At 32.7% G+C, this 14,017-nt stretch overlaps 1 protein-coding gene across 1 annotated transcript in view; it reads left to right on the top strand.

Moving 5' to 3' along the window:
- Emcn (endomucin) overlaps window positions 1–14,017 on the top strand; it is a 106,170-nt gene that overhangs the window by 39,284 nt on the left and 52,869 nt on the right. The window contains exons 3-4 of the mRNA XM_015484598.2: window positions 3,206–3,283; window positions 13,172–13,282. Of these exons, the coding sequence (XP_015340084.1) occupies window positions 3,206–3,283; window positions 13,172–13,282 (189 nt within the window). The remainder of the gene's footprint in view (window positions 1–3,205; window positions 3,284–13,171; window positions 13,283–14,017) is intronic.

The raw sequence follows: 14,017 nt of genomic DNA, 5'->3' as shown, positions 1-14,017 counted from the left end.
AACTGTGACTGTTAGATTGATTTAAAAACATTTAGTATTCAAATATTTTTAACAAGTTGAATGATATTGCAGGAATAAAAATTTCTCAGCACTGATGCTAAAAATTTCTGATTCTAAATGGGCACTCAAATTTAAGGTCACTAGAGAAGTAATTTGGGGCCATCTATTTTACATAAAGTGTTGGGTGTGGTGATGTTTAAGTGGCATTTCCTCTGTGTAGAAAAGAAATACATCAAACACTAAGGAACAGACTTAAAAAGCATTCTTCTTGTATGAATAGTTGGGATTACAATGGGTTTGTTTTTAAAAAGCATTTTTTAAAAATAGTTGGGATTACAATGGGTTTGGGGACCTCATTTTCCCCCCATATTCTTTCTCCTTTTATCCATTCTTTCTATTGTTACGGTTTTATTTGAAAATGAACTACTTGAGATATTTTTATACATGATTCTCTGCTTTCTCCTCTTCGCAGAATTTTAAAGTGGTAAAGTTGACATTTTACTGTAAGTTTATCTTTACAAAATATAAATGTTTACAAATTCGATATTTTATTGAAGTACTTGTGACCTGAGCTGAATTTAACCCAGCTCTCAAAGGTTATTTTGGGAAATCCTATAAATGTTAGTTTACAAAACAAGTTTACAAGTAGATTTATGAGATTCTAATGACTTAATCTAAACACTATTGACTTAAAATAACATAATGTCCTTAAAAATATATGGTTATAGTACTTGCTCAATATTTATATTAACTTCAGTCTATTTCTCTGATTAACTTCCTGAAAGTACTTAATCATTACTTTGAACATAAAGTTAAAAGAAATCACTTATCTTTAGTGTTTTAGGAAGCTTTTTTGTGGCTGTGACCAAAAGACCTGACAGGAACAATTTTAGAGGAGGAAAAGTTGATTTAAGGGCTCATGGGTTCAGAGGTCTCAGTCCATAGATGGCCAACTCCATTCCTGGGGCCTGAAGTAAGGCAGAACATCATGGAGGAAGTGTTTGGCAGAGGAAAGCAGCTAGGAGCATGGTAACAGGAAGTTGAAAGAGAGCTCTGCTCAGCCAGGACAAAAATATAAACCCTAAGGCACAACCCCAGGGACCTATATCCTTCAGTCACACCCTAGCCGTCTATGGTTACTGCAAAATTAATCCTTACCAAGAAATAATTCACTGATTAGGTTAAACCTCTTACAACCCAATCATTTTGTCTCTGAATCTCTTGCGTTGTCTTACACAATGAGCTTTTGGGGGATACCTGATCTAAACCATAACAATTAAGTTACTGTAACATTTTACTTACAATAATAATCTGTATTATACATCAGAATTTTAACAGATGTAGCACATAGGGAGAATTTCACTATAACATATATGTAAAATGTTTACTTATATTCATAAATTAGCAATAACTAAGATAGTTTCACTGTTCTCACCAAACACATACAAAAAAAAGCTAAGTATATGAAGTGATATATATGTTAGTTAGCTTTATTGTGGTAATAATTTTACAGAGCATGTATACATATAAAACATCACATCATACATTTTAAATATGTATGATTTTTATTTCTTAATTGTACCTCAATAAAGCTGGAAAAGTAACTTGTGTTTATATTATAAATATTGTTACACTGATTATATATAATGATCAGCAACATAATCACAGGATCCCTGTTGACACAGTTTATTTATATTCATTATTATCATTATGTGTGTCCTACTGTATTAGTAAAAGACAATAGAAAGGTAATTTTTAAAATTTGATTCTTCCTGCTGTTGGTACCAGAAAACCCAAGAGTAGGGATGAAATGAAAACAAAGGCCAGCTGTGGCTAATGGGGACACTTTATTTACATAGTTACACCTTATTTTGAAGATGCTGGCATCACATGAATGGGCCATGCAAAATCTCAAACATAGCTTTTAGGAATAAGGTTTCCTTTGTTGGTTTCTTTTCTTAAACTATAACCACATAAGATTCTAAGATTTTTAGAAGGTCCTAAATACTTAGGTGCTCTCCACTTTCCAATATAATTCACAAATCTGCCTGTGATTTCCATTTCTCAAATAATCTGTACTCCCTAATAACCACAAGAACAGAGGAGTGAACAGTGGACCAAGCCTCCCCGACCTCCCTCAAAGTTTGTTCACAGCAATCCTCCACAATTTGTATCTTCCTTGGTATCCTCTAGTCAATTTACCTTTGAAATTCCCTGCTGGACTAGGATTTCAAAGCATTAGATTAACTGTGCAGTACTTATATTCTTCCTTCAAATATGGCATTGATAAATATAAGAACCAGGATTGTAGCTGTTATGGTGAATACGGAACCATTGCTCTAACTACAAAAGGGCATGAAGGAAGAAGAGACTGTTACTACAGTGTGTATCACACTGAGGAGTTAACTACTTAAGGCAAGTCTGCATGTTTGCCGACACTCATGTCCTCAGTGTACCCCTTTATTTGAAATAACATTACTAAATGCTAGGAATTATTTTGATATTATTTAGATTTAAAAGATAGCAAGAGGGCTGGGGTTGTGGCTCCGTAGAGCTCATGTGAGGCACTGGGTTTGATCCTCAGCACCATGTGAAAATAAATAAATAAAATAAAGGTATAAAAAAAGATACTAAGAGTTGAATACCATACCCCCAAGAGTCTAGGAGGGGGCCTAGCACAGAACAGGTATTCAAAGAACATCATGAACAAATTAATTATAGGAGCTTGCAAGTTACTTTATACCTATGCTCATTTGGAATTTTCATTAACATAACTAAGTTAACAAAATGGAATGTAATTCTGAAAAACAAATAATATTCCCAGATTCTGTTGGCCAGGTCATTTTTTCCCCACAGAGAAAAATAAAATGATTTTAAATTACTAGATTTTATAGTTCTTGCAATATATTTTCATATATTTAGTGATACCAAAGAAAAAACCTGTCAGGGAAATTTGCTGTTTAGATCTGTCATGCAAGGGGTGTGTGTGTGTGTGTGTGTGTGTGTACGTAAAATCAGACCTCTCAAGCATTCAATACTTAACAATCCTCTTTGGACAAAAGGAGATGGAAAATGGAAAAATTAAAGGTAGACAAAGGCTTACCCTATTCCAGTTTACCTCCAAATTTGATTTACTTTTACTTATGGCTTGACAGGTGAAATGAGATTGTGATTAATAATAATGTCATCTACCTTATCAAACTAGGAGCAATCAACAATGAATTATTAAATACATCTCTGGTGCCAGCAACTGTTGCTTCATCAACACCAGTTAAAAATGAAGGTGAGTAATGATTAATTTTTCCACCATTTATTTATATATATTCATATATATATATATAATATATATATATTATATATATACACACACACATAAATATGTATAATTCACATAACTGTCACCTTTTCAAAGTATAAATTTCAATGGATTCTAGTATACTGACAAGAGTGTGCTGTCTTCAAATCTATGAGCATGGAATGGCTTTTCATTTCTCTAAGTATTTCTTTCAATGATATTTATAGTTCTTGGCATAAAAGATTTGAACTTCTTTTGTTCAACTTATTCCTTATATTTTAGTCAATGTTTTGCTTGTGTAAATTATTTTGCTTAATTTTAATTTTGGATTTTCCTTAACTACTCTATACAAATAGGTAATTCTTATAAATTAATGTGTTTTGATACTTTGTTGAACTTATTTGTTTCCAGTTTGTGTCAGGGGATGTGCTTGTGCACATGTGTATTCCTTAGGATTTTCTATATGATACAATATGATGTCATCTGGTAATATTATGTAGTTTTATTTCTTTCCAGTAGAGGTACTTTTTATTTTATTTAATTGCCTACTTGTGCTGACTGGAACCTACAATTTGATATTGAATAGAAATACTTAAAGCAGGTATCTTTGTCTTTTTCCTAATTTTAAGAGAAAGAAAGTTGTCAGCATTACACCAATAAATATGGTGGTGGTTAAGGGTTTTTCATAGATATCCTTTATCAGGATGAGGAAGTTATGTCCAATTACTAGTTTATTTAGTGTTTTATCATGAAAATGTATTAGTTTTTTTAAATGCCTTTTCTAGGTATATTGAGGTTTCAGTGTATTGAAATTATAAGGTGATTTTGATTCTATATTTTGTTAACATGGCATATAACATTGCTTTTTGTATGTTGAACCAACCTTGCATTCCTCATAGTGATCATAGTATATAATTCTTTTCACATGATGCTAGATTGGTATCATTTTCTTAAAGATTTTTTGTGTTCTATATTCACAACAGATATGAATTTTCTTTTCTTTGTAATTTTCTTGTGATTCTTTGGTTTTGATAGCAGGGTAATACCAGCCTCCTAGAATGAATAGGAAGGTATTCCCTCCTCTACCAAGTTTTGAAAGAGTTTGTGATTTTCTTCATCTTACTTTGTGTATGGATGGGCAAGGTTACCATTTTAGAATACTCACTATTAAATCAGGTTACTACTGTCCAAGTTTTTTAATCAGCATAAACAGTTCTACATAAAATCTTATTTTAAATGCCAATATTTCAAACAAAAGTTGAACTGCTTTGGGCAATGAAGTGTAGAAGTGGGAGTATTTGAAGTGGCAAGGTGGACTTCTAACCATTTTTCTCTTTTTCTACCAAAGGTAGCTCTTAAAACTTCCCCACTTAACCTAGGATAAACAGGGCTTCAAAAATACAATTAAAATTATCAAAATAAAATATATTTAAATTCTACTCAGTGTAAAATAAGAAATGAATGTGCATTATACAACTAGAAAACAAAGCACTCTTTTTCAACCACCACCTGACCTGAGTGTAAACTCACTGGTAACCAATGAGAAACTACACTTTTCAAAAGAAACATTGCAGAAGTTTTACAGGTCCCCAGAAGCACTACTGGTTATCCCTATTTAAGAACTTGTGGGTAAATAGGATCAAGGTACCTGAGAAGTAAGGGGGAAAAAAACCTTTAATATTTGATCTGACTCTAAGAAACACTATTAAAATAGACTTTAAGGAAGAGATAAGTCAACATCTATGTGGGGATGAAGTCTCTAAGGAAGAGCAGAGGGATTTTTGAAAATATCTCACATTCTAAATCCCTCTGAGGCTGCCAAACTATTCCAACTCATTTGATTTCTGGGGTTTATAAACGGGGGGCCACTCTATGCAGGTATAACTTTATTCCTGGCCTGAGATCTGTCCCAAAGTTCTGTAAGAACCTACACTGCTAAACAGAGTTAGAAAATGGATAAATCTGTTTTAAATCTAATTGCACAATCAGCCTAGCCCTAAACAATAGAAGGTTCTTAGAGATCTGCTCCATGAGGTACTAGCATCTCTTGGGTCTTCCAAGAGTGAAAACCATTGCTACACCTGCAGTTCAGGGGTCCTTAATGACTCCCTTATCCAACATGTAAGTAATATAAAAATAAAAAGGAAATACAAAACTTACATAGAAATAAAGCTCTTTCTCCTTTTTTTTCTCTCCAATTAAAGGTTCAAATCCTACCCACCTTACATTCTTCTACTACTATTCTTTTTTTTCTTTTCAGAATCCTTGGGACTCCATTATAGCATGGTTCCTCTTCCCTAGAAGCAACATACTGGAAGAATTGACATTTAAGTTCTTTTTAGATGGTTAGGGCATTGCTTTGCATTGCTTTGCATCATCCCACACCCCCTTTGGACTTAACATTGAAATTTATTTACAATCTGGAATATTTCAACCCAAGGAGAAAGATCATAAGAATCTGAGCAAAATCCTCAAGTCTTTGCCAATGCTTAGAAGCATCTTCTTGGGGCCACTGGTATGGGCATTTAGGCTCCTTGCAGTCTTACTATGAGGGGCTCTTTAATATTACACCAGAAATTACTGAAATGAAACAAGACATTGATTATGTTTATTCCACCTTTTCATGAGTACAGAATTTATATGGAGCACTCTCTATAAACTTTCTTTGAAAATAGAGGTATTGAGGTATTGGGTCTGCATTAGAACAAGATATATTCTATGCTTGTATAATGATGTCTAAATAGACTCTGCTGTCATACAAAACCAAAAGGAACCAAATTTTAAAAAGAAAATAAAGATACTTGGGCAATTGTTTTAAAAAATACTACTTAGTACTTGCCAATATCATATATCTTAAACAATTAGCTGTCCTAAATAACAAAATCCATTAAATTTTTAAATTTATAAATCCCTAAATCAATTTGACTAGGCAAACAACTTTTAAAAATATATTGTGTATATCTAACACAACCAACATGGTATTGTATGAAATGTAGAATAAAATGATTACCATCTATAGTGAAGCAAATTAACATATCCATTTTATCACAGGAAAAAATGGGTAAAAACTACTCATTTAACATAAATCCCTAATTCAATGCAACTTTATTAACTGTAGTTCTCATGGTGTACATTGGATCTCTATATATCTGCAATTTTGTATGCTGTAATCTACATCTCCCTATTCCTCCTGTAACCCTTGTAACTATTGTTTTATTCTCTATGTATTTGACTTGTTTTTAAAGATTTTACATGTAAGTGAGATTATATGGTATTTGTCTGGCTTATTTCATTTAGCTCAATGCCCTTCAAGTTCAACCATGTCCTTTTTAAGCACTTAAGTGGATTTTTCATTGTGTATATATACCAGTTTCTTTGTCTATTCTTCCATAGATGGAAACTTGGATTGCTTATGTATTGGTTATTGTGAATAATGCTTCATTGAATGCAAGAGTATATAGATGTACAAATTGATTATTTCATTTCTCTTGGGTATGTTATTTTGCAGTAATGAAGACTGAACCCAAGATTTGGCAGCTGCTGGACAAGCATTGTATCACTGAGTTACAACCCCAGTCTTATTTTTAATTTATTAGAAACCTCCAGACAGTTTCCCATAAAGGCTGCACAGTCTACATGCCCAATAGTATACAAGTGTTCTCTTTTCTCCACATCGTCACACCAACATCTCTTGACTTTTTGATAATAACCATCCTAAGGCATGTGAGCTGACATCTACTAGTGGTTTTTACAGAGCATTTCCCTGATGATTAATGATGATGAGCACCTTTTCATATGTCTACCGGCTATCCATAAGTCTTCTTTTAAAGAATATTCATTTATGTCCATTAGCCATTTTCTAATCAAGATGTTTTTCTGCTGTGTAGTTGCATGAGCTTATATAAGCATTGGATATTATCAGATATCCAATTGAATTTTTTTTTCCAAATAGCAGGTTGCCATCTAGTTTTGTTGATTGTTTCCATTACTCTTCAAGAACATGTTAGTTTGATGTAGTTTCATGGGTTTATTTTTGCTTTTACAGCCTAAGCTTTTGGTGTGATATCCAAATTATTATTGCCACAGCCAACATGGAACTTTCCCCAAAGCTCTTTTGTAGGAGTTTTATTCTTTTATCAATTTTGAGATTATTTTTGTGTATAGTGGGTTTGCTTTAATTATTTGGCATGTGGAAATCTGGTTTTCTCAACATCAATTATTGAAGAGACTATTTTCCCACTGTGACCACTTAGTGTACTTGTCAAAAATTAGTTAACATCCAAAAAATTAGTTAATTTAAATTGTGTGTTTGCATATATTTGGGGTCTCTATTCTGTTCCACTGGTCTATGTTTGCATTTTTATGCCAATACCCTGCTGCTTTGGCTACTATAGTTTTGAAATATAATTTAAAATCAAGAAGTGTGATTCTTCCAGCTTTGTTTTTCTTTCTTAGAATTACTCATGTTATTTAGTGTATTTTGTGCTTCCACACAAATTTTAGGATTTTTTTCTAATTCTTTGATGAATACCTTTGGGATTTTAGTAGGATTGCACTGATTCCAATTGGATAGTATGAACATTTTAACAATGTTAATTATTCTGATTCATTAGCATGGGGTATCTTTCCATTTTATGTGTCTTGTTCACTTTCTTCCATCAATTTTTGTACATAATCAAAGCACAAAGTTAATCACATTCTTGATTAACTTTCTTTCTAAGTACTTTAAAAAAACATAAAAGCAAATTTTACACCACAATACTATATTCTGTAGCATATATTTTAATAAATACTAGCTTTGTCAAAAATTAACTTACTCCCTATTCTTTAGCATGTTTTAGTAAATTCTAACTTTGTCAAAAAGTCTCTTATCCCTTATCTAATAAGCATCAAAATTTTTCTTGTTGTGGCATTCAATAAAGTACTGTAATTAAAATCATACAGTTCCAAAGTAATAAATCTACTAATCTTCCTTTCTGTGTAGTTGAAGTTCATAGGACATTTAAGTCAATCTATTATGACCACACATTAAATTCCTAATATAATCCATGTCACCATGTCTTATAGTTTCTAAAAATATGCAAATTTAATCACACATTAGTAATTACAAGATAATTATATACCAGCCCTTCTCCCTCACACTCATCTGCAGCAGAGCCCCAAGAATTGGTTTTCTTTAAGGGTATGGTTGAAATCAAGGTTTCTTCTTGCACTTAATATGACTCTTTCAAGAATCTCTTCTATTGAATTTTCCATATTCCAGCTCAAATATAGCTAAAAATTCATTATGCTTTATAAAGGGACATGAGTTTCAAAACCATAAGTTTTTAAAAATAAGGCCAATGTTGCCTTGATGTTAAAATTATCTTATAGATTATAATACAAGTTGAAACCACAATGATTACTTTACCTCAGTAAGAATGGCTATTGTCAGAAAAAATAAAGAAATAAAAGCTGGCAAGGATTTAGGGGCAAAAAGGAACTCTTATATATTCAGGGGAAATGTAAAATAGCATAGCAACTATGGAAAACACTATGGAAACTTAAAAATAGAACTGCCTTATGATTCAGCAGTCTTGCTACTGTATATTTATCCAAAGGAAATGTAATTCTCCTACTGAATCACTGTTCACAATAGCCAAGTAACGTAAACCACCAAAGCGTTCATCCATTGTGAATGAATAATTAAAAGGGTTTATGTGTGCACAACGGAATAGTATTTAACCAATAAAAATAATGAAATCCTGTCATTTATGACAACATAGATGGAACTGGAGATAATTATGTTAAGTGAAATAAGTCAGGCACAGAAAGACAAGTACCATATGATTATACTCATATGTGGAATATAAAAAAGTTGATCTCATAGAAGTTGAGATTAGAATGGTATTAATCAAAAGTTGGGGAAAGTAGGGAAGAATGAGTTGGGGGAATTGATCAAAGAGTTTTAAGTTATAATTGGATAGAATTCATAAGTTCTGGTATGCTTTTGTACAATAGAGTGGTGCTAACTAACAATGAGGTACTGTATATTTTAAAAAGTTAGAGAAATGAATTTAAAAAATTTTAAGCCATAAATAAATGATAAGTATAAAAGATATAGACATGAAGAGAAGGTACTTTTCCCTTCATCTGATAGGCACATAAGCTGATTTCAAACCTTAGCTACTATGTATAGTGTTACAATTAAAATGGGGCATACAGGTATCTATGGTATGTTTATTTCATTTCTTATGAATATGTACCTAGAAGTGGGATAGCTGGATCAGATAATAGACCTATATTTTAGTTTTTTAAAGAACTTCCATACTTCCATAATGGCTGTACCAATTAGCATTCCTATCATCAGTGAATAAGAGTTCTTTCTATAAGAGTTCTTTTAGTACCTATGTTCTTTTTTTTTTCTTGTGGTGCTGGGGATTGAACCCAGGGCCTTGTACATGCAAGGCAACCACTCTACCAACTGAGCAATATCCCCAGCCCAGTCTTCACATTCTTGACAGCATTTTTTGTTGGGTTTGGGGGTGGATATGTGTGTGTGTATGTGTGTGTATACACACACACATACACACACACATCCATTTGGGGATGGAGATATATATATATATATATATATATATATATATATATATATATGAATCATACATATATATACATATCTCATATGTATGAGATATGTGATATTATATATATATATATATATATATATATATATAGTCATATATCATTTATATATAAGCCATTCTAACTGGGTGAGATGGTGTCTGATAGTAGTTTTGCATTTCCTCAATGGCTAATGACCTTGAGCATTTTTTTCATATATTTGTTGATCATTTTTATTTCTTCTTTTGGGGAATGTCTATTCAGATCATTGCCTTCTTCATAGAAACTTTAAGTTTTCTATATGTAGAATCTGCAAACAGGGACAATTTGACTTTCTCACTTTATATTTTTTATGCTTTTTATTTATTTTTCTTGCCTAATTCCTCTGGTTAAAACTTCTGGTACTATATCAAGTAAAAGTAAAAGCTGTGAAAATGGATACTCTTGTCTTGTTCTTCTTCTTAGAGGAAATTATTTCAATTTTTCCCCATTTGATATGATATTGCCTGTGAGTTAATCAGATATAGTCAGTATTTTGTTGAGCTATGATCCTTCTATATCTAATTTGTTCATGGCTTTTGTCACAAAGGGATGGTGAATTATATTCAATGCCTTTTCCTCATCGATTGAGATGGTCATATGACTATTTTTCATGCTTTGATGTAATGTATTACATTTATTGATTTGCATATATCAAACTATCCTTGCATTTTTAGGATGAAACCAACTGGATCCTGGTGAATTTTTATTTATTTATTTATTCATTCATTCATTCATTTTCAGTTGTAGATGGACACAATACCTTTTATTTATTTGTTTATTTGTTTGTTCGTTTGTTTATATGTGGTACTGAGGATCAAACCCAGTGCCTCACACATGTCAGACGAATGCACTACCACTGAGCCACAACCCCAGCCCCTGAATTATCCTTTTGATGTGCTGTTGAATTTAATTTACAAGTATTTTATTCAGAATTTTTGCACCTAGTTTCATCAGGGATATTGATCTATAATTTTTTATTCTTGTTGTTATATCCTTCTGTTTTTTTTTTTTTTGCATATGAAGCAGGGTTTATTTAAAAAGGGGTAACAGACTTCTCCCATGAGGGAGAAGGAGGCCATAGATGGTATCGTGGTATCCGAAGAAGTGAGGTGTTCTGCCCTTTTTATATGTCCTGGGGTTCATTCCTTTGTTCTCCTGCCTCCCCCCGCCCATTATCTTTCTCCTTCCTGCATATGTGACTAGGCCCAGGAATCCCTAACTTCAATTTTTATCTATATTCTCTTGGTTCCCATTGATTTTTATAATCATTCTTTTAAAACATTTATCCATCATTTTATCTATATTTTTGAAATCTGTTGCTAGAGTTAATGTGTACCTTTTGAGGAATGTTACCTTGTTTTTTCCATATCTCTTGTGCTCCTACATTGATATTTATGTATTTGATGGATCACTTAGCTATACCACTTTCATGAGGTGACTATCTTAATAAGTGGTTTCCTTATGGTATATCTTGGTGAGTTGTTTTATAGTGAGATGTATGCTTTGTTCTTAGGTGGGCACCACAGTATAGTCTCCCTACAGTTTCTTTGGCTGTGATCAATGACTTTGGGCACAGTACATACCATGGTTGAGTCACAAAGTCACACCTACCTGAGGGTCCTTCCAGAGTGGGAAGTTCAGGCAGATGTGGTGCTAACAGCAGTGGGTGTGTGGAACTCACTGTTTGGCAACTCCTATAATGGGAATGGTAGCAGCTATTGTGCAATGAATGCTTCATCAGACATTAGTGCTGATTTCTGGCACCAGACCCAGTTGTGGTGAGGAGCCCAAAACACTTGTCCTCTGACCAGTCTGGTGCAAGCCCAAATACTGCATGAGGAGAGGTGGAGGTGGTGCGAATTGCACTGTCCTCTTACTATGTAATTCTTTATAGTACAGGATAGCTTTCAAATATTTATATTTTAGCTAAATTGAAGAATTCTTATCTAAAAAATTCTGAAGAGGAACTCCTATTTAATGGTTCCCAAGCATATGTAGGAGTTCCAGTAGGAAGCAAAATCTTTACCCATATGTGTGCCCACATTCTCAAGTGCTGAGTTTCTGCACCTTGGGTGACCTTTCCCTCGTCTGTGCTATTGTAAACATCAATTTCAGCTCTGCTGCTACATCTAAACCTGCTGCTACTTGATCAAGTATTTATTTCTCAATTTTATACTTCAAGATATCTCTGAGGTTTTTCTCATATGCTAACACTGTAGTTTTTTGTTTGAATTTATTTCAGTTTTATTTGCATATCGACTCCTAAAGTGTTTTTACCTAAATACATATTTATCTAATATTTATGAAGTCTTGAAAATTTTTATTTCTCCAGAATGATTCTCTCAATGGCACCAATATTTTGCATGATTTTGTAGATGCTTTTTACCCTAGATTAGAAGCTGGCACTTCTGGAAGAAACTACCAATTCATGCTCCATCCTACTCTATGATAGGATCATACTAAACTGCTTTTTTTTTTTTTTCTCATGTCCTAACATTGTATCTAGTTAGATATTTACTAATTGGCATGTTTATGTTTTCTTTACTGTCTCCTTGTTCCCTATACTAGATTTTGAGGAGTGAAGAGCTTAAATCATTTTTTATGATATTTATACAAATATTGCTTTAATTTATTCCTTTTTGGAAGTCTCAATTTTATCTTTTTTTGTTAACTATTCTTTTTTCTTCAGAAAAGTAAGTTAGTATAATTAAAAGTATATTCTATCTGCTTCCTCCTATCCCTCCACCTCAGGATATTCTACCTACCTGAAAATCATCTCCTACAACCATAATACCACTTTTAACTACTACTATTTCCTTACCTTCTCCTTCCCAGCATAGTTATGAACTTTTATTTTATATAGGCTTTGACTCAGGTCATGGCTCTTTCCTATTACAAGTTATGTGACTATGGTAAAATTACTTCTATGTCTCATAAGTAATTGCATCATTATCATTTTACTTAATTTACAAGATTATGTTGATGACCAGATAAAATGGCCTATAGCAAACATATAGAAAAGACTAATATCACTCCACTTTCTTAAAAATAATTACCTAGATCATCTAGAAGTGAACATTAAAATGCTGTATTTCTAAGTGTTGGTCAGAAGTCTTTCAGTAGTTAATCTTCAAGGTGTAGCTGGATTTTAATGTGACTATTAATAAGACTAGCTAATGACTTGTTGTATTCTAGATGGATTTTTATTTTCTTCTTTTTCTGCACAATTAGGAACCCCAATCCAGAATGTCACAAGCAGTGAATTCATCACTAAAAAAGGAACAGTGTCAAACCTTCCACTTTCAAATGTTACTTCAACAACACAAAGTTCCCAACATAAAAGTAAGTATAAAGATTTGTGCTAATATTAAAACTGCTGTATTAGATTAGACTATCCTCAGAATGTCTTCTATCCCACAGTTGCAGAGGAACCATGCCCCAAATATATTCTCTTCTAGTCTCTATCAAATAATGTGATCATTTGACAACCTTGATCTTTACAGTGACACTCTATCCTGCTCTAGCCACAAATGGGTAGGCACTAGGGAAGATGAATATAAGTTTGGGTAGTAACTCATGATATCACCTAATACAAAAAGAAGAGCTCAGCCCCCAAATTGGATAACTTGGATAAAATAAGAACATTCTTAGAAAGAAACGAATTGCTACAATTGACTCAAGGAGACACAGAAGTATGAAAAGACTTAAAACAACAACCAAAAAAATTAAAATAGTAAATTTTCATGGGAAAAATATTCCCACGAACAAATCCCTAAGTCAACTACAATTCCAGGAAGAATTGATTTGTGAATTCAAAAACTGACAACAATTCTTTCTAAACTCTTCAGAAAATAGAGAAGGAGGGAACACTGCACATGTAATTCTCTGAGGCTAGTATTACCCTCTATGAAAGCCAGAAAAGAATGAAAAGGAAAGTAGAGTACAAACCAATACTCTTTGTGAACACAAATATAGTTATCCTCAATAAAGTGACAGTAAAACCACCCAGAAATATGTAAAAAAGAATGTGAAACATGAAAAACAGGGACTTATCCCATAAATACAAGATTGATTATA

The sequence above is a fragment of the Marmota marmota genome, unplaced genomic scaffold (assembly GCF_001458135.2).
Source record: "Marmota marmota marmota unplaced genomic scaffold, marMar, whole genome shotgun sequence".
Classification (NCBI taxonomy): domain Eukaryota; kingdom Metazoa; phylum Chordata; class Mammalia; order Rodentia; family Sciuridae; genus Marmota; species Marmota marmota.
The sequence above is the reverse complement of the archived record's forward strand: the minus strand, read 5'-3'. Positions and strand labels throughout refer to the sequence as shown.